Source organism: Scyliorhinus torazame, chromosome 10 (assembly GCF_047496885.1).
Source record: "Scyliorhinus torazame isolate Kashiwa2021f chromosome 10, sScyTor2.1, whole genome shotgun sequence".
Classification (NCBI taxonomy): Eukaryota; Metazoa; Chordata; class Chondrichthyes; order Carcharhiniformes; family Scyliorhinidae; genus Scyliorhinus; species Scyliorhinus torazame.
Window position 1 is genome coordinate 5197771 of NC_092716.1, and position 25922 is coordinate 5223692.

At 53.2% G+C, this 25922-nt stretch overlaps 1 protein-coding gene across 7 annotated transcripts in view; it reads right to left on the reverse strand.

The window, feature by feature from the left end:
• pepd (peptidase D) overlaps positions 1-25922 on the reverse strand; it is a 720447-nt gene that overhangs the window by 340318 nt on the left and 354207 nt on the right. For all 7 annotated transcript variants that reach the window (XM_072517763.1, XM_072517762.1, XM_072517760.1 and 4 more), the window contains 2 exons: positions 13928-14055; positions 10742-10805 (listed from right to left, as the gene is read on the reverse strand). In XM_072517763.1, coding sequence (XP_072373864.1) covers positions 10742-10805; positions 13928-14055 — 192 coding nt within the window. The remainder of the gene's footprint in view (positions 1-10741; positions 10806-13927; positions 14056-25922) is intronic.

A 25922-nucleotide genomic window follows, 5' to 3' on the forward strand; every position in this document is an offset into this window, starting at 1 on the left:
GCGAGATTTACCTACTGGGTCCCATCCCGATTCTGGTAGGACGCGGCCAGTAAATCGTGCTCATTGTATTATAGCTATTGGTGCTGTAAGGGTTGAAGCCTGGGTTAGTGTGTGTATGGCTGCTGCAGCAGATTCCTGGTTTGAAACATTTTGGGACCCAAATGGTATTTTTTGTTTTCTTTTATTTAAAAATAAATTTAGAGTATCCAATTATTTATTTCCCCAATTAAGAGGCAATTTAGCGTGGCCAGTCCCCCTACCCTGCACATCTTTGGGTTGTGGGGGTGAGACCCACGCAGACACGGGGAGAATGTGCAAACTCCACACGGACAATGACCCGGGGCCGGGATCGAATCCGGGATCTCAGCACCGTGACGCATCAGTGCAAATCAATGCACCACGTGCCGCCCTTTCCAAAGGTGCAATTAAGGCATCGTAAAAGCTTGGGCTAACGGAGTTTTGTTTGAATCCGGGTTCAAGTCCAACGCTAGGGCTTGTTGGCCGCAGGAGTGTTAATAACGCGGATCAATGGGCTGATAATTAGCTCGGGAGCCCTCCCACCACTTCTCCCGCTATTCCCCAAAGGGGAAAACAGTGTGTTTGTGAAGATACTCAAAAACAATGTGGTACTTTGTCAAATGCTTTCTTAAAAACCACATAGACAATATCCACCATATTCCCTTCATCAACCTTCTCTGTTACTCCATCTAAAGGTTCAATTGGATGAGTCAAACACCACTGACGTTTCACAAATCTGTGTTTTCTCTCCATAATTAACTCAAACCTGGTGTATAAAATTATGATGGGTATAGATAGGGGAGATAGGAAGGGACTTTCTCCCTTAGTGGCGGGGTCAATTCCAGGGCGCATAGATTTAAGCTAAGGGGCAGGATATTTAGAGGGGATTTGAGGAAAAACCTTTTCATCCTGAGGGTGGTGGGAATCTGGAACTCGCTGCCAGAAAGAGAGGTAGAGGTGGGAACCCTCACTACATTTAAGAAATATTTAGGCGAGCAGTTGAAATGTCACAGCACACAAGGCTACGGACCAAGTGCTGGGAAATGAGACAAGAGTAAATAAGTGCTTGATGGCCGGCAGACACGTTGGGCCTTTCAGTGCTGTATGTGACTCTCTAGGTGAATGCTGATTCCCCCTCATTATGGATTCTGAACGCTTACCCATGACTCATATTAAACTGACGATCGGTTCCATATCCTTTCCTGAATAAGGGTGTCACATTTGCCAATCTTCTGTCACCTCGCACTGTATCTGGGGAAGATTGGATTATTATGACAAACCCTTCCACGATCTCCACCCTCACTTCCTTCAGCAACCTGGGAGGTAAGCCACCCAGACCAGGCAACTTATCCATTCCAGGCTTTCCAGTATGTTGGTGGGAGCTTGCTGTGTGCAAACTGGTTTTCTCTGTTACAAGAACAGCTGCAAAATAGTTTACTGACTGAAAGGTACAAAATAAAAGCAAGGTCTTTCCGATGCAATTCTACTCACCGATGATACATTTGAACAGCCGACGATACAGAGCGAAAGGTTAGAGATGGGGAACATTGTCAATTCACCAGATCTGATATACTGATGTCAGGCATGTTGTGAAGACGCCCAGCCCACTTGGTGAAACAGCTGATTGACGAGTATGGACAAGGGTAGGGGAAGGAAGTTTGGACAACAAGCAGATTATTATTTTGTTTTAAATTTAGAGTACCCAATTCATTTTTTCCAATGAAGGGGCAATTTAGCGTGGCCAATCCACCTTCCCTGCGCATCGTTGTGTGTTGTGGGGCCGAAACCCACACAAACACGGGGAAAATGTGCAAACTCCACATGGACAGTGACCCAGAGCCGGGATCAAACCTGGGACCTCGGCGCCGTGAGGCAGCAGTGCTAACCCACTGCGCCACCGTGCTGCCCTAACAAGCAGATTATTGATGTGCAAACCTGGTGTGTTCATTCCTAAACCATATCCAAACTTGGTCAGATCATAAATTGGATTTAATTATTCTGTCAGAGAAGGATTTAAATAAAATGATTTTACTTTATAAAGCCAAAATCCACAAGACACAGCTTCTGGGAAATGTGGATTACATTCAGCGTTAGCAGGAGTACTGAGTGAATGCAGGTTGCAGGTTTATGATCACAATTCCAGTCTGTAATGTCCGGCTGACCCTTCCCCTGCGGGTATTGAATAGGAACCCCAAAGAAGAGGGCCAAAAGCACATTCCCAGAACCAGGTTTCCCTACCCATGGCGTCGTGGAACTGTCCCTCACCCCAGCACCTGTCCCTCCCCCGGGACATTTCCCCTCCCCCCGAAAGCTGTCCGACCCACTTCCCCTCCACCCCCCAAGCTCCTATCCCACCCCAACCATCCCAGCACCTGTCTCCCTCCCCACTCCCCGGTACCTTGTCCCTCCCCTATCCCCTTTCCCTCCCCTCCCCCGGCATCTTCCTCTTTCACCCGCCCCAATCATAGAACATAGAACATTACAGCGCAGTACAGGCCCTTCGGCCCTCGATGTTGCGCCGACCTGTGAAACCACTCTGAAGCCCATCTACACTGTTCCCTTATCGTCCATATGTCTATCCAATGACCATTTGAATGCCCTTAGTGTTGGCGAGTCCACTACTGTTGCAGGCAGGGCATTCCATGCCCTTACTACTCTCCGAGTAAAGAACCTACCTCTGACGTCTGTCCTATATCTATCTCCCCTCAATTTAAAGCTATGTCCCCTCGTGCTAGACACTACCATCCGAGGAAAAAGGCTCTCACTGTCCACCCAGCCAATCCTCTGATCATCTTGTCTGCCTCAATTAAGTCACCTCTTAACCTTCTTCTCTCTAACGAAAACAGCCTCAAGTCTCTCAGCCTTTCCTCATAAGATCTTCCCTCCATACCAGGCAACATTCTGGTAAATCTCCTCTGCACCCGCTCCAAAGCTTCCACATCCTTCCTATAATGCGGCGACCAGAATTGCACACAATACTCCAAATGCGGCCGCACCAGAGTTTTGTACAGCTGCAACATGACCTCATGGCTCCGAAACTCAATCCCTCTACCAATAAAAGCTAACACATCGTACGCCTTCTTAACAACCCTCTCAACCTAGGTGGCAACTTTCAGCGATCTATGTACATGGACACCTAGATCTCTCTGCTCATCCACACTGCCAAGAATCTTACCCATGATGTGGAGATGCCGGCGTTGGACTGGGGTGAGCACAGTACGAAGTCTTACAACACCAGGTTAAAGTCCAACAGGTTTGTTTCGATGTCACTAGCTTTCGGAGCGCTGCTCCTTCCTCAGGTGAATGAAGAGGTATGTTCCAGAAACATATATATATAGACAGATTCAAAGATGCCAGACAATGCTTGGAATGCGAGCATTAGCAGGTGATTAAATCTTTACAGATCCAGAGATGGGGTAACCCCAGGTTAAAGAGGTGTGAATTGTGTCAAGCCAGGACAGTTGGTAGGATTTTGCAGGCCAGATGGTGGGGGATGGTGCGACATGAATCTTACAAGAATCTTACCATTAGTACTCTGTCTTCCTGTTATTCCTTCCAAAATGTATCACCTCACACTATTCTGCATTAAACTCCATTTGCCACCTCTCAGCCCAGCACTGCAGCTTATCTATGTCCCTCTGTAACTGTAACATCCGTCCGCACTGTCCACAACTCCATCGACTTTAGTGTCATCTGCAAATTTACTCATCCATCCTTCTACGCCCTCCTCCAGGTCATTTATAGAAATGACAAACAGCAGTGGCCCCAAAACAGATCCTTGTGATACACCACTAGTAACTGGACTCCAGTCTAAACACTTCCCATCAACCTCCACCCTTTGTCTCTTCCAGCTAGCCAATTTCTGATCCAAACTGCTAAATCTCCCTGAATCCCATGCCTCTGTATTTCCTGCAGTAGCCTACCGTGGGGAACCTTATCAAACGCTTTACTGAAATCCATATACAGCACATCAACTGCTTTACCCTCATCCACCTGTTTGGTCACCTTCTCAAAGAACTCAATAAGGTTTGTGAGGCACGATCTACCCTTCACAAAACCGTGTTGACTATCTATAATCAAATTATTCCTTTCCAGATGATTATACATCCTATCTCTTATAAACCTTTCTAAGATTTTGCCCACAACAGAAGTAAGGCTCACTGGCCTATAGTTACCGGGGTTGTCTCTACTCCCCTTCTTGAACAAGGGGACAACATTTGCTATCCTCCAGTCTTCTGGCACTATCCCTGGCAGCTGTCCTGCCTGTTGCACTTCTCTTTACAACCCTCTACCCCCGCCCCCCCGTTGCCACCCCACTCGAACACCCTCCGTCAACCACACTCGGGGAAAATTTGACTGGGTGACTGCTTTGAGGAAACCAATTCCCAGTCCAGGTTTCCGGTCACTTCACATTTCTCCTCCTCATTCCAGCTCTCTGCCGTCAGCCCCTAAATTAATTATTCGACCATTATTTATCAATGGTCAGGCAGGTTAACTGCTTTTCCGTGACAGATTCTGCCACACTGGAGCATTTCCAGCATTGTCTATCTCTACTTCAAATGTTCAGCATTTTGTCTTTTATATTAATTATTCACTCTTATGTTTTACTTCCCACATAATCCAGGAGAAATCAAACATTCCAGGTGATGAATAAAACATCAGAAACGTAGGTTCAAATGCCCCATATGAAAAGTAAGATTCTTTGAATTAAGCCTTCCTTATTTTGCTGCATACAATCTGATGGTTGAAACCCTTCCATTGATGATATTTTTAATGCCGCACGGCTGTCCCCCGTCTCTCCCTCCTCTCGCCTCCCGCTAACTGCTCTCGGGTTGCACAAGAAGCAACCAATCCGCATGAAGTGCCTCGCTCTGTCCCAGTAAAGACCCACCTCTCTGCCCCACCACCCTGAGATTCATCCGGAACATTCTGCAACTGATGCATCAGCTCAGCACTAACGTGGGTGAGGGGAGAAAAAGGAAAGGACAGAAAGGTGAAACTACATCTCGTCTCTCTCCAACCCTGCACTCCAAAAGACCACTCCGTGACACCTCGGAGCTGACGTTTAACATTGGCCCAGCAGAATATTGCTGGTCTCTCTCCACCAACCACATCCCAATCCCCACCCAGGCTGGAGCCTTATTCAACACCAAGTACACTTTCTGCTCCATCCCAGTCTGCCTCACAAAGACAGTCTCCATCTATTTCTGTAACATCCCCTGTCTCTGTCCCCTTCCCTAGACCATGTGTTGCTGAACCGCTAACCGTATTCAACCATCCCAACACTGACCAGATGACCAGCCTCCACTCTACTGAACCTCGAACTCACACCATGTCCCGTTCGATTGTCACTGCTCTGCTCACTGACCAAAAGTGACCCCAGTGACAGAGGCAGTCACACTCCCACTCTCCCCCAGTGACAGAGGCAGTCACACCCCCACTACCCCCCCCCCCCCCAGTGACAGAGGCAGTCTCACCCCCACTCCCCCCCAGTGACAGAGGCAGTCTCACTCCCCCGCCCCCCCCCCAGTGACAGAGGCAGTCTCACCCCCACTACCCTCCCAGTGACAGAGGCAGTCACACCCCCACTCCCCCCCCCCCCCAGTGACAGAGGCAGTCTCACCCCCACTCCCCGCAGTGACAGAGGCAGTCTCACCCCCACTCCCCCCCAGTGACAGAGGCAGTCTCACCCCTACTCCCCCCCCAGTGACAGAGGCAGTCACACCCCTACTCCCCCCCCCCCAGTGACAGAGGCAGTCTCACCCCCACTACGCCCCCAGTGACAGAGGCAGTCACACCCCTACTCCCCCCCCCCCCAGTCACGGAGGCAGTCTCCCCCCCACTCCCCACCCCCCTGTGACAGAGGCAGTCTCACCCCCACTCCGCGCCCCCCCCCAGTGACAGAGGCAGTCTCACCCCCACTCTCCCCCAGTGACAAGAGGCAGTCTCACCCCCACTCTCCCCGTGACAGAGGCAGTCTCACCCCCACTCCCCCCCCCCACCCCCCCAGTGACAGAGGCAGTCTCACCCCCACTCCCCCCGTGACAGAGGCAGTCTCACCCCCACTCCCCCCCCCCACCCCTCCAGTGACAGAGGCAGTCTCACCCCCACTCTCCCCCAGTGACAAGAGGCAGTCTCACCCCCACTCCCCCCGTGACAGAGGCAGTCTCACCCCCACTCTCCCCCAGTGACAAGAGGCAGTCTCACCCCCACTCTCCCCCAGTGACAAGAGGCAGTCTCACCCCCACTCTCCCCGTGACAGAGGCAGTCTCACCCCCACTCCCCCCCCCCACCCCTCCAGTGACAGAGGCAGTCTCACCCCCACTCTCCCCCAGTGACAAGAGGCAGTCTCACCCCCACTCCCCCCGTGACAGAGGCAGTCTCACCCCCACTCTCCCCCAGTGACAAGAGGCAGTCTCACCCCCACTCTCCCCCAGTGACAAGAGGCAGTCTCACCCCCACTCCCCCGTGACAGAGGCAGTCTCACCCCCACTCCCCCCGCCCCCACCCCCCCAGGTGACAGAGGCAGTCTCACCCCCACTCCCCCCGTGACAGAGGCAGTCTCACCCCCACTACCCCCCAGTGACAGAGGCAGTCTCACCCCCACTCCCCCCGTGACAGAGGCAGTCTCACCCCCACTCCCCCCCCCCACCCCCTCAGTGACAGAGGCAGTCTCACCCCCACTCCCCCCGTGACAGAGGCAGTCTCACCCCCACTTCCCCCGTGACAGAGGCAGTCTCACCCCCACTCCCCCCGTGACAGAGGCAGTCTCACCCCCACTACCCCCCAGTGACAGAGGCAGTCCCACCCCCACTCCCCCCCCCAGTGACAGTGGCAGTCCCCGTCCCCCCCAGTGACCGAGGCAGTCTCACCCCCACTCCCTCCAGTGACAGAGGCAGTCTCGCCCCCACTCCCCCCCCAGTGACAGAGGCAGTCTCACCCCCACTCCCCCCCCAGTGACAGAGGCAGTCTCACCCCCACTCCCCCCCCAGTGACAGAGGCAGTCTCACCCCCACTCCGCCTCCCCACCAGTGACAGAGGCAGTCTCACCCCCACTCCCCCCAGTGACAGAGGCAGTCTCACCCCCACTCCCCCCCAGTGACAGAGGCAGTCTCAACCCCCTCCCCCCCCCCCAGTGACAGAGGCAGTCTCACCCCCACTCCCCCCAGTGACAGAGGCAGTCCAACCCCCCCCCCCCCCCCAATGACAGAGGTAGTCTCACCCCCACTCCCCCCCAGTGTCTGAGGCAGTCTCACCCCCACTCTCCCCCAGTGACAGAGGCAGTCTCACCCCCACTCCCCCCCCCCCAGTGACAGAGGCAGTCCCACCCCCACTCACCCCCAGTGACAGAGGCAGTCTCACCCCCACTCCCTCCCCCCCCCTCCCCAGTGACAGGCAGTCTCACCCCCACTCCCCCCCCCCCCCCCAGTGACGGAGGCAGTCCCACCCCCACTCCCCCCCCAGTCAGAGGCAGTCTCACCCCCACTCCCCCCCCCCCAGTGACAGAGGCAGTCTCACCCCCACTCCCCCCCCCCACCCCCCCAGTGACAGAGGCAGTCTCACCCCCACTCCCCCCGTGACAGAGGCAGTCTCACCCCCACTCCCCCCCCCCCACCCCTCCAGTGACAGAGGCAGTCTCACCCCCACTCTCCCCCAGTGACAAGAGGCAGTCTCACCCCCACTCCCCCCGTGACAGAGGCAGTCTCACCCCCACTCTCCCCGTGACAGAGGCAGTCTCACCCCCACTCCCCCCCCCCCACCCCCCCAGTGACAGAGGCAGTCTCACCCCCACTCCCCCCGTGACAGAGGCAGTCTCACCCCCACTCCCCCCCCCCCACCCCTCCAGTGACAGAGGCAGTCTCACCCCCACTCTCCCCCAGTGACAAGAGGCAGTCTCACCCCCACTCCCCCCGTGACAGAGGCAGTCTCACCCCCACTCTCCCCCAGTGACAAGAGGCAGTCTCACCCCCACTCTCCCCCAGTGACAAGAGGCAGTCTCACCCCCACTCCCCCGTGACAGAGGCAGTCTCACCCCCACTCCCCCCGCCCCCACCCCCCCAGGTGACAGAGGCAGTCTCACCCCCACTCCCCCCGTGACAGAGGCAGTCTCACCCCCACTACCCCCCAGTGACAGAGGCAGTCTCACCCCCACTCCCCCCGTGACAGAGGCAGTCTCACCCCCACTCCCCCCCCCCACCCCCTCAGTGACAGAGGCAGTCTCACCCCCACTCCCCCCGTGACAGAGGCAGTCTCACCCCCACTTCCCCCGTGACAGAGGCAGTCTCACCCCCACTCCCCCCGTGACAGAGGCAGTCTCACCCCCACTACCCCCCAGTGACAGAGGCAGTCCCACCCCCACTCCCCCCCCCCAGTGACAGTGGCAGTCCCCGTCCCCCCCAGTGACCGAGGCAGTCTCACCCCCACTCCCTCCAGTGACAGAGGCAGTCTCGCCCCCACTCCCCCCCCAGTGACAGAGGCAGTCTCACCCCCACTCCCCCCCCAGTGACAGAGGCAGTCTCACCCCCACTCCCCCCCCAGTGACAGAAGCAGTCTCACCCCCACTCCGCCTCCCCACCAGTGACAGAGGCAGTCTCACCCCCACTCCCCCCAGTGACAGAGGCAGTCTCACCCCCACTCCCCCCCAGTGAGAGGCAGTCTCAACCCCCTCCCCCCCCCCCCAGTGACAGAGGCAGTCTCACCCCCACTCCCCCCAGTGACAGAGGCAGTCCAACCCCCCCCCCCCCCCCAATGACAGAGGTAGTCTCACCCCCACTCCCCCCCAGTGTCTGAGGCAGTCTCACCCCCACTCTCCCCCAGTGACAGAGGCAGTCTCACCCCCACTCCCCCCCCCAGTGACAGAGGCAGTCCCACCCCCACTCACCCCCAGTGACAGAGGCAGTCTCACCCCCACTCCCTCCCCCCCCCTCCCCAGTGACAGGCAGTCTCACCCCCACTCCCCCCCCCCCCCCCCCCCCAGTGACGGAGGCAGTCTCACCCCCACTCCCCCCCCCCCAGTGACAGAGGCAGTCTCACCCCCACTCCCCCCCCCCACCCCCCCAGTGACAGAGACAGTCTCATCCCCACTCCCCCCCCCCACAGTGACAGAGGCAGTCTCACCCCGACTCTCCCCCAGTGACAGAGACAGTCTCACCCCCACTCCCCCCTCCCAGTAACAGAGGCAGTCTCACCCCCACTCCCCCCCCAGTGACAGAGGCAGTCTCACCCCCACTCCCCCCCCCCACCCCCCCAGTGACAGAGGCAGTCTCACCCCCACTCTCCCCCAGTGACAGAGACAGTCTCATCCCCACTCCCCCCCCCCCCAGTGACAGAGGCAGTTTCACCCCCACTCCCCCCCCAGTGACAGAGGCAGTTTCACCCCCACTCCCCCGTGACTGAGGCAGTTTCACCCCCACTCCCCCCCCAGTGACAGAGGCAGTTTCACCCCCACTCCCCCCCCAGTGACTGAGGCAGTTTCACCCCCCACTCCCCCCCCAGTGACAGAGGCAGTTTCACCCCCACTCCCCCCGTGACTGAGGCAGTTTCACCCCCACTCCCCCACCAGTGACAGAGGCAGTTTCACCCCCCACTCCCCCCCCAGTGACTGAGGCAGTTTCACCCCCCACTCCCCCCCCAGTGACAGAGGCAGTTTCACCCCCACTCCCCCCGTGACTGAGGCAGTTTCACCCCCACTCTCCCCCAGTGACAGAGGCAGTCTCACCACAACCCCAGTCTCACCCCCACTCCCCCCCCCCCAGTGACAGAGGCAGTCTCACCCCCACTCCCCCCCCCCACCCCCCCAGTGACAGAGACAGTCTCATCCCCACTCCCCCCCCCCACAGTGACAGAGGCAGTCTCACCCCGACTCTCCCCCAGTGACAGAGACAGTCTCACCCCCACTCCCCCCTCCCAGTAACAGAGGCAGTCTCACCCCCACTCCCCCCCCAGTGACAGAGGCAGTCTCACCCCCACTCCCCCCCCCACCCCCCCAGTGACAGAGGCAGTCTCACCCCCACTCTCCCCCAGTGACAGAGACAGTCTCATCCCCACTCCCCCCCCCCCCCAGTGACAGAGGCAGTTTCACCCCCACTCCCCCCCCAGTGACAGAGGCAGTTTCACCCCCACTCCCCCGTGACTGAGGCAGTTTCACCCCCACTCCCCCCCCAGTGACAGAGGCAGTTTCACCCCCACTCCCCCCCCAGTGACTGAGGCAGTTTCACCCCCCACTCCCCCCCCAGTGACAGAGGCAGTTTCACCCCCACTCCCCCCGTGACTGAGGCAGTTTCACCCCCACTCCCCCACCAGTGACAGAGGCAGTTTCACCCCCCACTCCCCCCCCAGTGACTGAGGCAGTTTCACCCCCCACTCCCCCCCCAGTGACAGAGGCAGTTTCACCCCCACTCCCCCCGTGACTGAGGCAGTTTCACCCCCACTCTCCCCCAGTGACAGAGGCAGTCTCACCACAACCCCAGTCTCACCCCCACTCCCCCCCCCCCCCACCCCCCCCCCCGTGACAGGCGCAGTCTCACACCCCCACCAGTCTCATCCTCCCCCCCCCCAGTCTCACTCACCCTCCCCTGCGTTTCAGAATCCTCACAGCCTCACCCTTTGTCCTACCTCTAATCGCCTTCCCCACCACCATCTCCAACCTCTAACTCAGGCTTCCGTCCTTCCCCCTGAAGAGTAAATTCAAAACCTTTTCTCACCATTAGGCAGACAGACTTACATCAGGAGTGTAGAGAACTTCATCAACAGCATATTTCTTTTTGAAGTAGTCACGGGAGTGAATCCTTTAAGAGAGGGAGAGACAATTGTCATTAGTATCTGTTTTCTGCCCTCCTGCCTGTGTCAATTCGCTGTTTCTCACTGGGCATCTGTCCAGCTGTTGCAGTGGTCACAGAAGAGAGGGCAACAGATTGTTGTCCCCCCCTCCTGCCCATTGGGAGCTTCGTCAGAAGGCTATGTTGCTGTGGTATTGGTAGATCCAGCCACAGGTAGTTACAGGTGATGATCCCCAGCTGCCCCTGTGTCTGTACCGCTATCGCCTGATTCCCAATTCAGCACTCTATTTCTCAAATGTTGCATTCCCGTACCAGCCTCCCCGAACAGGTGCCGGAATGTGGCGACTAGGGGCTTTGCACAGTAACTTCATTTGAAGCCTACTTGTGACAATAAGCAATTTTCATAAAGCTTCCCAAAAACCACCCGGTTTCCTTCTGACCTGTTTATAATCTTTATTTTTTAAAGAGTCATAGATTGCGCTTAATTAAGAGCATCCTTACATAGGATTATTCTTTATGATTGAGGAAGCTGCACTGGCCAATTACATTGATGGGTAGAGTATTACTGAGGAGTTTGGTACAGTAAATAAGGAGAAATTGTTTCCCTGGGCAAGAGGGTCACAGATTGAAGTAAGGGTCAGAGAAAAGATGAGAATTTTTATTCCTTTTAAGCCCAAGGTATGGAATGCACAGCCTGAAAGCTGCTGGGAGCAGATTCAATTGCAGCCTTCTAAAAGGGAATTGGATATAAATACAGGAAAAGCTTCGGAGAGTGAGCAAGGGGAATGGGACTAATTGGACAGCTCTTTCAAAGAGCTAGCACTGACAAGATGAGCGATTCTTGGAGCCTGTCTAAGTCAGTCGGAGGGATTGTAACTGCTCCCTGATGTTTATCTTGTGAACAGCTGTAACTTTCTGCGACACAAAGAGGCTCCATCGAGAGCCTGAGTTACATTTTACTCTTCACAGGAGTCAGAAAATATAAATAACCCGAGTCAACTACAGAGAGAGAAAAAAAACATCTATTTTTTTACCAAATTGAGAGGATAGCATCTTCTAATTTGTCTCATTGCAAGAACAATGACGCAAGCCAAGGGCAGCCATTTAATCAATACATTAATTAGCACTGCAGATAATTGTAATCAAATGAGAGAGCAGCAGCTGCAATATTAATTACAGAGGGAGATAGTACAAAGCAGATAAATAATGACTCCCACTTTCAGTCTGGTCCCAAAGCCAAGAGTAAATAATGGCTTCCATCAATTAGTGTGTTTGACAAATTAGAGCAACAAAGCTCAATCCCTCACTGTCCACTCTCAGTCAACATCCTTACGAGAAATCACAGAACTACAAACACTGTTCAGCAATTAAAACCATTGAACAGGATGATTGGAAGAAGCATGTCTCCAGTTTTATCTTTTGAAGCCGCAGACACTTGGTAAACAGGTGTCTTCAGCATCCCAACCATGTAACCATTCCAAAGTGTGTCAGGAAGGTACATGACTGCAGAGGGCATCACCGCCTGGCCCAAGCGGTGCTGATGCAGCGACAACATACAGACATTTACAAGCAGGGGCTCGGGGTTATGGAAAAGTGGGCTCTTGCGCATTCCCCTCCACCTCGTCAAGCCAAGGTATTGCTCCAACACAACACAGGCCACAGGGTTAAAGCTGGACTCTCCCATACTGTGCAGCTCATGAGTGGAATGTGTGACTAATGGTGTCCCTGTGTAGGAGCCCCAACTAGTCTCCCCATTTATTAATGGCTTTGCTGAAGGAATGGAAAAGCACATATCCAAATCTGGGAATGATGCAAAGACAGCACTGTAAGCAGTGCTGTCCCCTTTGGGGCAGCACGGTAGCATGGTGGATAGCACAATTGCTTCACAGCTCCAGGGTCCCAGGTTCGATTCCCGGCTTGGGTCACTGTCTGTGCGGAGTCTGCTCATTCTCCCCGTGTCTGCGTGGGTTTCCTCCGGGTGCTCCGGTTTCCTCCCACAGTCCAAAGATGTGCAGTTAGGTGGATTGGCCATGCTAAATTGCCCTTAAGTGTCCAAAATTGCCCTTAGTGTTGGGTGGAGTTACTGGGTTATGGGGATAGGGTGGAGGTCTGGGCTTGGGTAGGGTGCTCTTTCAAAGAGCCGGTGCAGACTCAATGGGCCGAATGGCCTCCTTCTGCACTGTAAATTCTATGAACAGTGTAGCTGGAAACATTACCTTCACAATATTGATCGATTAAACGGACAACCCTAAGGCAAATGGGCCTTAAAGTAAGAAAATGTGAGGACAACCACTCTGCACCTAAAAATGAAAGAACGGGGACTTTCTAAAACGGTGAGAAACTGGAGACAGGGGAGACGTGGCGAACGACGAATCGACGGAATCGCAAAGCTCGGCGGCCGACAGACGGACACGCGAGTCTTTAAACCGCCGCCCCCTAGGCGACCAGCCCGCGGGAGCCGGAGGGGGGACGTTTAGGTACCCTGCAACCGCTGAAGGGAGAGTGATTAGAGAGCGACCGCAGCTTCACCGCGGCGGGAAAGAAAGCCGGCCCTGCCTCACCGGTCCAGTCCCTGCGGAGTCACACTGCGGAGACAGGGGAGACCCAAAGAGGCTTGGGCCATCCAAGTGCACAGATCATTACAATGTCATTAAAATGGCAGGTGCAGAAAATGATCAAAAAGGCAAATGTAATGCTGATCTTTATATCGAGAGACTAGAATTCAAGAGGGTAGAAATCATGCTTCAGCGACACAAAGCCCGGGTTAGGCCACAGCTGGAGTTACTGTGAGCAGTTCTGGGCACCAAACCTTCAGCAAGATATATTGGCCTTGGAGGGATGCAGCACAGATTCAACGGGGTGAGACCAGAGTTCGAAGGGCAAAATTACAAGGGGAGATTACACAAACTCGCATTGTATTCCCTAAAATTTAGAACTTCAAGAGTTGATTTGATTGAAATTTTCCAGAGTAAGGGGAGGAATTCCAGAGTTTAGGATCCTGGCCGTTGAAGGCAGGGTGCCCAATGATGGTTTTGCCTGACTGGGTGTCAACATCGGTCAGGAACTGGGTAAACGAAGATGGTGATTACAGGAGAGGGTTGGGAATCATCGGGAGATAGAAAGTGCCTTACGTCCCCATCCACACTGCATAACTCTCTGGGAGCTTGGGCACAAATAGCAGTGACTTTCCAGTAGCGACTTCCACAGCACCATAGCAGTCAGCCTCAGTCACTCCAAACGTCCAGTGGAAGTAAGATTCCTGCAACAAGACAAATACGTTATCAATTAGTTCCGCCTCCCCTGGCTCTTTCCCCATTGCTCTGCAAATTTTTCACCTTCAAGTCTCGATCCAATTCCCTTTTGAAAGTTCCTGTTGAATCGGCTTGCGCCGCCGTTTCAGTCAGCACATTTCTCACCTCGCTGCGTAAAGAAATTCTCATCTCGCCTCATTCCAGGTGCCAATCATTGAAATTTGGCAAACCAGGACTCAAAACAAAAGACTTGTTACTTGCTGGAAGAGGTGGATGTATGAACAATTGACCATAGAATTCCTACAGTTCAGGAGGCCATTCGGCCCATCGAGTCTGCACCTCTGAAACAGCACCCCACCTAGACCCACTTCCCCACCCTATCCCTGTAAGCCCACCTAACCTGCACATCTTTGGACTGTGGGAGGAAACCGGAGCCCCTGGAGGAAACCCACGCAGCACGGGGAGAAAGTGCAGACTCCGCATAGACACTGGAGGTCAGAATCGAACCCGGGTCTCTGGCACTGTGAGGCAGCAGTGCTAACAACTGTGTCGCGTTATAGATTGGATGTTAGTAATGACCAGCTCTTTTCTTACTGTTCATTCATAATTCGTGTGCGAGGTGACCGTGGGCAGCCCCTTACACCCGCTCAGAGTCAGCTCCAATCCTGCAGTCTCCTCCCCTGGGTTGAGATCGCATCCCAGCTCTCCAGCGACCCCCCCCCCCCCCACAAGCTCCACACTCTACAGGCTCCCCTTCTTGCGCATGTAACAGGTGGTTTATATTCAGTTATAATAATAATCGCTTATTGTCACAAGTAGGTTTCAATGAAGTTACTGTGAAAAGCTCCTAGTCGCCACATTCCGGCACCTGTTCGGGGAGGCTGATACGGGAATTGAACCCGTGCTGGTGGCCTTGTTCTGCATCACAAGCCAGCTGTTTAACCCATTGTGCTAAACCAGACTGTGCTACACTGACTGAGGAGGTATAACGTTGGAGTGTTTTAGTAGCTGGGGCGTTCCTGCCCCGCCGACTGGCGGGAAGGCCTTTGGCGCCACGCCAGCCGGGGCCGAAGGGACTTCGCCGGCCAGCGGCAGTCCGCGCATGCGCGGGAGCGTCAGTGGCTGCTGACGTCACCCCCCGCCGATTCTCCGACCCGGCGGGGGGTCGGAGAATCCCGCCCCGAGAATGCAAAAAAATCTTAAGATCGCAAGAAATAGGGACAGTAGACCATTCGGCCCATTGAGCCTGCTCGACTGCCTTTTCCTGCCCACTCCTCACATTCCTTAATTCCTGGAGGCGCTAAAAATCTGCCTATTCCAGCCTTAAACATACTCCACCACGGACCATTCACAACTCTGTGAGGTTTTGATTTGGTTTGATTTGATTTATTATTGTCACATGTATTAGTACACAGTGAAAAGTATTGTTTCTTGCATGCTGTACAAACAATGCATACCGTACATAGGGAACAGTACGAAGTCTTACAACACCAGGTTAAAGTCCAACAGGTTTGTTTCGATGTCACTCGCTTTCGGAGCGCTGCTCCTTCCTCAGGTGAATGAAGAGGTATGTTCCAGAAACACATATATAGACAGATTCAAAGATGCCAGACAATGCTTGGAATGCGAGCATTAGCAGGTGATTAAATCTTTACAGATCCAGAGATGGGGTAACCTTAGGTTAAAGAGGTGTGAATTGTGTCAAGCCAGGACAGTTGGTAGGATTTCGCAAGTTGGTAGGATTTCGCAAGCCCAGGCCAGATGGTGGGGGATGAATGTAATGCGACATGAATCCCAGGTCCCGGTTGAGGCCGCACTCATGTGTGCGGAACTTGGCTATAAGTTTCTGCTCGGCGATTCTGCGTTGTCGCACGTCCTGAGAGAACGCCTTGGAGAACGCTTACCCGGAGATCAGAGGCTGAATGCCCTTGACTGCTGAAGTGTTCCCCGACTGGAAGGGAACATTCCTGCCTGGTGATTGTCGCTATTCTTTATTTTTGTATTCCAATCCTCTTGCAATCAATGCCAACATGTCATTTGCCTTCCTAATTGCTTGCTGCACCTGCATACTAACTTTCAACGTTCAAAGAACAAAGAGAACAGAAAACAGCACAGCACAGGGACAGGTCCCTCCAAGCCTGCACCCATCGTGTCGATTGGTTTAACCAGGTCGGTCAAGGCAGCCTTGAGGAGTTTATAGAATGTATCCGCGATAGTTTCCTAGAACAGTATGTAATTGAACCTATGAGGGAACAAGCGGTCCTAGATCTGGTCCTGTGTAATGAGACAGGATTGATTCAGGATCTCATAGTTAGGGATCCTCTCGGAAGGAGCGATCGCAATACGGTGGAATTTAAAATACAGATGGAGGGTGAGAAGTTAAAAATCAAGCACTAGTGTTTTGTGCTTAAACAAAGGAGATTACAATGGGATGAGAGAAGAGCTAGCTAAGGTAGACTGGGAGCAAAGACTTTATGGTGAAACAGTTGAGGAACAGTGGAGAACCTGCCAAGCGATAGTGCTCAGCAAAGGTTTATACCAACAAAAAGGAAGGACGGTAGAAAGAGGGAAAATCGACCGTGGATATCTAAAGAAATAAGGAAGAATATCAAATTGAAGGAAAAAGCATACAATGTGGCAAAGATTAGTGGGAGACTAGAGGGCTGGGAAATCTTTAGGGGACAACAGAAAGCTACTAAAAAAGCTATAAAGAAGAGTAAGATAGATTATGAGAGTAAACTTGCTCAGAATATAAAAACAGATAGTAAAAGTTTCTACAAATACATAAAACAAAAAAAGAGTGGCTCAGGTAACTATTGATCCTTTAGAGGATGAGAAGGGAGATTTAATAATGGGAGATGAGGAAATGGCTGAGGTGCTGAACAGGTTTTTTGGGTCGGTCTTCACAGTGGAAGACACAAATAACATGCCAGTGACTGATGGAAATGAGGCTATGACAGGTGAGGACTTTGAGATGATTGTTATCACTAAGGAGATAGTGATGGGCAAGTTAATGGGGCTAAAGGTAGTCAAGTCTCCTGGCCCTGATGGAATGCATCCCAGAGTGCTAAAAGAGATGGCTAGGGATGATAATTTACCAAAATTCACTAGACTCTGGGGTGGTCCCGGCGGATTGGAAATTAGCAAACGTGACACCACTGTTTAAAAAAGGAGGTAGGCAGAAAGCGGGTAATTATAGGTCAGTTAGCAGGGAAGATGCTGGAATCTATCATCAAGGAAGAAATAGCAAGGCATCTGGATGGAAATTGTCCCATTGGGCAGGCGCAGCATGGGTTCATAAAGGGCAAGTCGTGCCTAACTAATTTAGTGGAATTTTTTTGAGGACATTACCAGTGCGGTAGATAACGGGGAGCCAATGGATGTGGTATATATGGATTTCCAGAAAGCTTTTGACAAGGTGCCACACAAAAGGTTGCTGCATAAGATAAAGATGCATGGCATTAAGGGGAAAGTAGTAGCATGGATAGAGGATTGGTTAATTAATAGAAAGCAAAGAGTGGGGATTAATGGGTGTTTCTCTGGTTGGCAATCAGTAGCTAGTGGTGTCCCTCAGGGATCAGTGTTGGGCCCACAACTGTTCACAATTTACATAGATGATTTGGAGTTGGGGACCAAGTGCAATGTGTCCAAGTTTCCAGACGACACTAAGATAAATGGTAAAGCAAAAAGTGCAGAGGATACCGGAAGTCTGCAGAGGGATTTGGATAGGCTAAGTGAATGGGCTAGGGCCTGACAGATGGAATACAACATTGATAAATGTGAGGTTATCCATTTTGGTAGGAATAACAGAAAAAGGGATTATTATTTAAATGATAAAATATTAAAACATGCTGCTGTGCAGAGAGACCTGGGTGTGCTAGTGCATGAGTCGTAAACATTTGGTTTACAGGTGCAACAGGTGATTAAGAAGGCAAATGGAGTTTTGTCCTTCATTGCTAGAGGGATGGAGTTTAAGACTAGCGAGGTTATGCTGCAATTGTATAAGGTGTTAGTGAGGCCACACCTGGAGTATTGTGTTCAGTTTTGGTCTCCTTACCTGAGAAAGGACGTACTGGCGCTGGAGGGTTTGCAGAGGAGATTCACTAGGTTAATCCCAGAGCTGAAGGGGTTCGATTACGAGGAGAGGTTGAGTAGACTGGGACTGTACTCGTTGGAATTTAGAAGGATGCGGGGGGGGGATCTTATAGAAACATATAAAATTATGAAGGGAATAGATAGGATAGATGCGGGCAGGATGTTTCCACTGGTGGGTGAAAGCAGAACTGGGGGCATAGCCTCAAAATAATGGGAAGTCGATTTACGACTGAGTTTAGGAGGAACTTCTTCACCCAAAGGGTTGTGAATCTATGGAATTCCTTGCCCAGTGAAGCAGTAGAGGCTCCTTCATTAAATGTTTTTAAGATAACGATAGATAGATTTTTGAAGAATAAAAGGATTAAGGGTTATGGTGTTCGGGCCGGAAAGTGGAGCTGAGTCCACAAAAGATCAGCCATGATCTCATTGAATGGTGAAGCAGGCTCGAGGGGCCAGATGGCCGACTCCTGTTCCTAGTTCTTATGTTCTTATGTTGCCGGTATAAACTAAAACCTTCTGCATTTTGTAGACCTCTATCAGGTCGCCCCTCAACCTCCGTCGTTCCAGTGAGAACAAACTGAGTTTATTCAATCGCTCCTCATAGCTAATGCCCTCCATACCAGGCAACATTCTGGTAAATCTCTTCTGCACCCTCTCTAAAGCCTCCACATCCTTCTGGTAGTGTGGCGACCAGAATTGAACACTATACTCCTAACGAAGATTCTATACAGCTGCAACATGACTTGCCAATTTTTATACTCAATGCCCTGGCCAATGAAGGCAAGCATGCCGTATGCCTTCTTGACTACCTTCTCCACCTGTGTTGCCATTTTCAATGACCTGTGGACATGTACACCCAGATTCCGCTGCCTGTCAATACTCCCAAGATTTCTGCCATTTACTGTATATTTCCCACCCGTATTAGATCTTCCAAAATACATTACCTCACATTTGTTTGGATTAAATTCCATCTGCCATTTCCTCACCCAAGTCTCCAACTGATCTATAAGCTGCTATATCCTCCGACAATCCTCTTCACTATCCACAACTCCACCAATTTTTGTGTTGTCTGCAAACTTACTAGTCAGGTCAGCTACATTTTCCTCCAAATCATTTATATACACTACAAACAGCAAAGGTCCCAGCACTCAGCACTGATCCCTGCGGAACCCCACTAATCACAGCCCTCCAATCAGAAATGCACCCTTCCACTCCTACCCTCTGTCTTCCATGACCGAGCCAGTTCTGTATCCATCTTGTCAGCTCATCTCTGATCCTGTGTGACTTCAGCTTCTGTACCAGTCTGCCATGAAAGACTTTGTTAAAGGCTTGTCTGAAGTCCATGTAGACAACACCCACTGCCCTACCTGCATCAATCATCTTTGTCACTTCCTCAAAAAACTAAATCAAGTTAGTGAGACACGAACTCCCCTTCACAAAACCGTGCTGTTTATTGCTAATAAGTCAATTTCTTTCCAAATGTGAGTAAATCCCATCTCGAAGAATCCTCTCCAATAATTTCCCTACCACTGACGCAAGGCTCACCGGCCTGTAATTTCCTGGATTATGCTACCCTTCTTCAACAGAGGAACAGCATTAGCTATTCTCCAATCCTCTGGAACTTCCCCGGTAGCTCTAGTGATGACACAAAGATATCGTCAGTGGCTGCTTAGCACAGGGCTAAATCGCTGGCTTTGAAAGCAGACCAAGGCAGGCCAGCAGCACGGTTCAATTCCCGTACCAGCCTCCCCGAACAGGCGCCGGAATGTGTCGACTAGGGGCTTTTCACAGTAACTTCATTTGAAGCTTACTTGTGACAATAAGTGATTTATTTTCATTTTCATTTCATTTCAAGGCCACAGCAATTTTCTCCATCACTCAGTGCTGTATCTGACAGTGTACACCTCACTCAGTGCTGCATCTGAGTGTACACCTCACTCAGTGCTGCATCTGAGTGTACACCTCACTCAGTGCTGCATCTGACAGTGTACACCTCACTCAGTGCTGTATCTAACAGTGTACACCTCACTCAGTGCTGTATCTGACAGTGTACACCTCACTCAGTGCTGCATCTGACAGTGTACACCTCACTCAGTGCTGTACCTGACAGTGTACACACACCTCACTCAGTGCTGCATCTGAGTGTACACCTCACTCAGTGCTGCATCTGACAGTGTACACCTCACTCAGTGCTGCATCTGACAGTGTACACCTCACTCAGTGCTGCATCTGACAGTGTACACCTCACTCAGTGCTGTATCTAACAGTGTACACCTCACTCAGTGCTGTATCTGACAGTGTACACCTCACTCAGTGCTGCATCTGACAGTGTACACCTCACTCAGTGCTGTACCTGACAGTGTACACACACCTCACTCAGTGCTGCATCTGAGTGTACACCTCACTCAGTGCTGTATCTGACAGTGTACACCTCACTCAGTGCTGCACCCGACAGTGTACACGTCAGTCAGTGCTGCACCCGACAGTGTAGACCTCACTCAGTGCTGCATCGGACAGTGTACACCTCACTCAGTGCTGCATCGGACAGTGTACACCTCACTCAGTGCTGCATCGGACAGTGTACACCTCACTCAGTGCTGTACCTGACAGTGTACACCTCACTCAGTGCTGCATCTGACAGTGTACACCTCACTCAGTGCTGTATCTGACAGTGTACACGTCACTCAGTGCTGTATCTGACAGTGTACACACACCTCACTCAGTGCTGCATCTGAGTGTACACCTCACTCAGTGCTGTATCTGACAGTGTACACCTCACTCAGTGCTGCACCCGACAGTGTACACGTCAGTCAGTGCTGCACACGACAGTGTACACCTCACTCAGTGCTGCATCTGAGTGTACACCTCACTCAGTGCTGCATCGGACAGTGTACCCCTCACTCAGTGCTGTGTCTGACAGTGTACACCTCACTCAATGCTGTGTCTGACAGTGTACACCTCACTCAGTGCTGTATCTGACAGTGTACACCTCACTCAGTGCTGCATCTGACAGTGTACACCTCACTCAGTGCTGCATCGGACAGTGTACCCCTCACTCAGTGCTGTGTCTGACAGTGTACACCTCACTCAATGCTGTATCTGACAGTGTACACCTCACTCAGTGCTGCACCCGACAGTGTACACGTCAGTCAGTGCTGCACACGACAGTGTACACCTCACTCAGTGCTGCATCTGAGTGTACACCTCACTCAGTGCTGCATCGGACAGTGTACCCCTCACTCAATGCTGTGTCTGACAGTGTACACCTCACTCAGTGCTGTACCTGACAGTGTACACACACCTCACTCAGTGCTGTAGTTGGCGTGCCAGCCTGGATTCGTTGTTCAAGTCTCGACAGTGGGACTTACATCTTCTGACACAGAGGCGAGTGTTACCATCCAAACCAAACTGGCACTCACAGGGCATGGAAGTGGCAAGAGAAGAGGTACTAGACGCAGTAAATGTGTTATGTTCTAACATCTCATCCCAACGATGGCGATGAAACAGCAAGCAGCAACCAGATTCATCAAGTCATCTGCTCCAATTTGTACTGCATCAATGCAGTTAGTATTTCTGCTCAACAGAAGCAATGGACACTCAGTGACTGCTGACAGTAGCTAAATGCAGAATACACTGCCAGCTTCCCCTGCTCTGTGATCTAACTTTATAACAATGCTTGATTCAATTGCTTGCTAAATATCCCAAACAGATGGGACTGAGTCAACCTTTTTCTAACTCTTATTAGATTGGACTGTGCAATCCAGCAGAGGGCAAACACGGAACTGCCACATTTCATTCTCTGCATTTCGCAGGTAGGTTTGTTCTGAATACATTGAACAGATCATTCAAAATATCTGTACTCCAGTGAAGCTTTTTATACACGATTGGATGAGTTGCAATGTTCCTTTTACCTATTAGCTGTACTGCTGTTTTTACTGTATTGTACAATTGCAATGAATCTCGACAGCACCAGGCAATGTTTAATCTCAGTGTCTGCATTGATAAAGAAAAGAATCATTCTCTGTTCAAAATGGATTGATTTCCTGCTAACTGTGATAACATACACAGGCCCACACCGGCGCACAGCCACACCGGCGCACAGCCACACCGGCGCACAGCCACACCGGCGCACAGCCACACCGGCGCACAGCCACACCGGCGCACAGCCACACCGGCGCACAGCCACACCGGCGCACAGCCACACCGGCGCACAGCCACACCGGCGCACAGCCACACCGGCGCACAGCCACACCGGCGCACAGCCACACCGGCGCACAGCCACACCGGCGCACAGCCACACCGGCGCACAGCCACACCGGCGCACAGCCACACCGGCGCACAGCCACACCGGCGCACAGCCACACCGGCGCACAGCCACACCGGCGCACAGCCACACCGGCGCACAGCCACACCGGCGCACAGCCACACCGGCGCACAGCCACACCGGCGCACAGCCACACCGGCGCACAGCCACACCGGCGCACAGCCACACCGGCGCACAGCCACACCGGCGCACAGCCACACCGGCGCACAGCCACACCGGCGCACAGCCACACCGGCGCACAGCCACACCGGCGCACAGCCACACCGGCGCACAGCCACACCGGCGCACAGCCACACCGGCGCACAGCCACACCGGCGCACAGCCACACCGGCGCACAGCCACACCGGCGCACAGCCACACCGGCGCACAGCCACACCGGCGCACAGCCACACCGGCGCACAGCCACACCGGCGCACAGCCACACCGGCGCACAGCCACACCGGCGCACAGCCACACCGGCGCACAGCCACACCGGCGCACAGCCACACCGGCGCACAGCCACACCGGCGCACAGCCACACCGGCGCACAGCCACACCGGCGCACAGCCACACCGGCGCACAGCCACACCGGCGCACAGCCACACCGGCGCACAGCCACACCGGCGCACAGCCACACCGGCGCACAGCCACACCGGCGCACAGCCACACCGGCGCACAGCCACACCGGCGCACAGCCACACCGGCGCACAGCCACACCGGCGCACAGCCACACCGGCGCACAGCCACACCGGCGCACAGCCACACCGGCGCACAGCCACACCGGCGCACAGCCACACCGGCGCACAGCCACACCGGCGCACAGCCACACCGGCGCACAGCCACACCGGCGCACAGCCACACCGGCGCACAGCCACACCGGCGCACAGCCACACCGGCGCACAGCCACACCGGCGCACAGCCACACCGGCGCACAGCCACACCGGCGCACAGCCACACCGGCGCACAGCCACACCGGCGCACAGCCACACCGGCGCACAGCCACACCGGCGCACAGCCACACCGGCGCACAGCCACACCGGCGCACAGCCACACCGGCGCACAGCCACACCGGCGCACAGCCACACCGGCGCACAGCCACACCGGCGCACAGCCACACCGGCGCACAGCCACACCGGCGCACAGCCACACCGGCGCACAGCCACACCGGCGCACAGCCACACCGGCGCACAGCCACACCGGCGCACAGCCACACCGGCGCACAGCCACACCGGCGCACAGCCACACCGGCGCACAGCCACACCGGCGCACAGCCACACCGGCGCACAGCCACACCGGCGCACAGCCACACCGGCGCACAGCCACACCGGCGCACAGCCACACCGGCGCACAGCCACACCGGCGCACAGCCACACCGGCGCACAGCCACACCGGCGCACAGCCACACAGGCACAGACACACAGGCACAGACACACAGGCACAGACACACAGGCACATATGTTGGGTTATATTGCTAGTCTTTAAAATGGGCAGGATGAGGCTAACATTTTTACGATTAAGGAGGAAGCTACCCTCAATCAGGAACGTCCTGTGTCTTTCAGAGAGGCTGAACCTCGTATCCCGGGAGCTACATAACATAAGGGCGGCACGGTAGCACAGTGCTTCACAGGGCCAGGGTCCCAGGTTTGATTCCCGGCTTGGGTCACTGTCTGCGTGGGGTCGGCACGCTCTCCCAGTGTCTGCGTGGGTTTCCTCCGGGTGCTCCGGTTTCCTCCCACAAGTCCCGAAAGATGTGCTGTTAGGTGGGTTGATCATTCTGAATTCTCCCTCGGTGTACCCGAACAGGCGCCGGAATGTGGTGACTAGGGGATTTTCACAGTAACTTCATTGCAGTGTTAATGTAAACCTACTTGTGACAATAATAAAGATTATGTTATATTATTATAAATGGTATAATCAGCACTACAAGAGCCAGCCAGAATGGAGGTGATTAGGGGCTTGTCCTGTTAACTGTGTCTGGAGACCACGCTGCTGTAAATGAGTCAGACTGGTTTTACTGGGATAATTTTTATGATGTAACTATCCTCCACTCACTGCATTTTGGAAAAATAATCCTGCTTTTACCGGGAGACATTGCTGTAGTTTCATTCACAAGTTCTCTTTCCTGTCGATGGTAAAGACTCTGTTTAATTACTCGCTGCTGAATAAACTGTTTGTTGTCAGTCCAGCCATCAGTCCCTCCCACTGACTGACACAACTCTGCCAGCCAATACTCAACTTGTAACTTTACATCCTTGCTGCCATCTGTTCTCATTTGCTTCAATTTGATCATAGAATCATAAAATCCCTCCAGTGCAGAAAGAGGCTATTCAGCCCTCGAGTTTGCACTGACCCTACGAAAGAGCACTCTATGTAGGCCCAATCCCCCTCCCTGTAACCGCAGCCTTGGGGACAATTTAACATGCCCAATCCAACTAACCTGCACATGTTTGGACTGTGGGAGGAAACTGGAGCACCCGGAGGAAACCCACGCGCACACGGGGAGAACGTACAAACTCCACACAGTCACCCAAGGCCGGAGTCGAACCCGGGTCCCTGGAGCTGTGAGGCAGCAGTGCTAACCCGGGTCCCTGGAGCTGTGAGGCAGCAGTGTTAACTCGGGTCCCTGGTGCTGTGAGGCAGCAGTGTTAACTCGGGTCCCTGGTGCTGTGAGGCAGCAGTGTTAACTCGGGTCCCTGGTGCTGTGAGGCAGCAGTGTTAACTCGGGTCCCTGGTGCTGTGAGGCAGCAGTGCTAACCCGGGTCCCTGGAGCTGTGAGGCAGCAGTGCTAACCAATGTGCGCTCCGTGCTGAGAGGGATCGAATTTCTTCAAACACAACCCATTTTATTATGTAGAACAATATTTACATATTAGTCAGATCCCTGCCAGGTGTGTCTGGTCGGTACCGACTCTGGCCGACTGTACAGTGATCCGAACCTCCAAGTGATCATCAGTTCCTCACCCACATTTCGGGGGAGTTCGTGTTCTGCGAGGCTCACAGGGAGACTGGTTAGGCCAACACCACAAACCTCGCGTGGGTTATAACAGCAGTGAGCATTGACGAATAAAACCATGCTGTCTGACTCTGATGCCGAACATAATCCCAGAGGCCACACTCCAGTTGTCATCTTTATGAACTCAGGATTACACCCAAAGTAATCACAGGTGGGTAACCCATAAACACTGACAGGGGCAGAGCACCACTCCTATTTAGAACTGACAAGTGTACCCCATGGCCACAATGACGGTTGCTCCATACTCGTGTTGTACAGAGTAAAGCAACTTTCAACAATGGTTAACCAGAGAGTCATCTTACCCAAGGAGGGATACGTGTGCATGGGAGGCAGCATGGAGCAGGTTCACTAGGGTGATTCCTGGGATGAGGATGTTGTATTTCTGAGGGAACTTGAGCAGGTTGGGCCGATACGGGTTTAGGTTTTGAATAATTAGAGGCGGTCTTACTGAAACATTAGAAGATT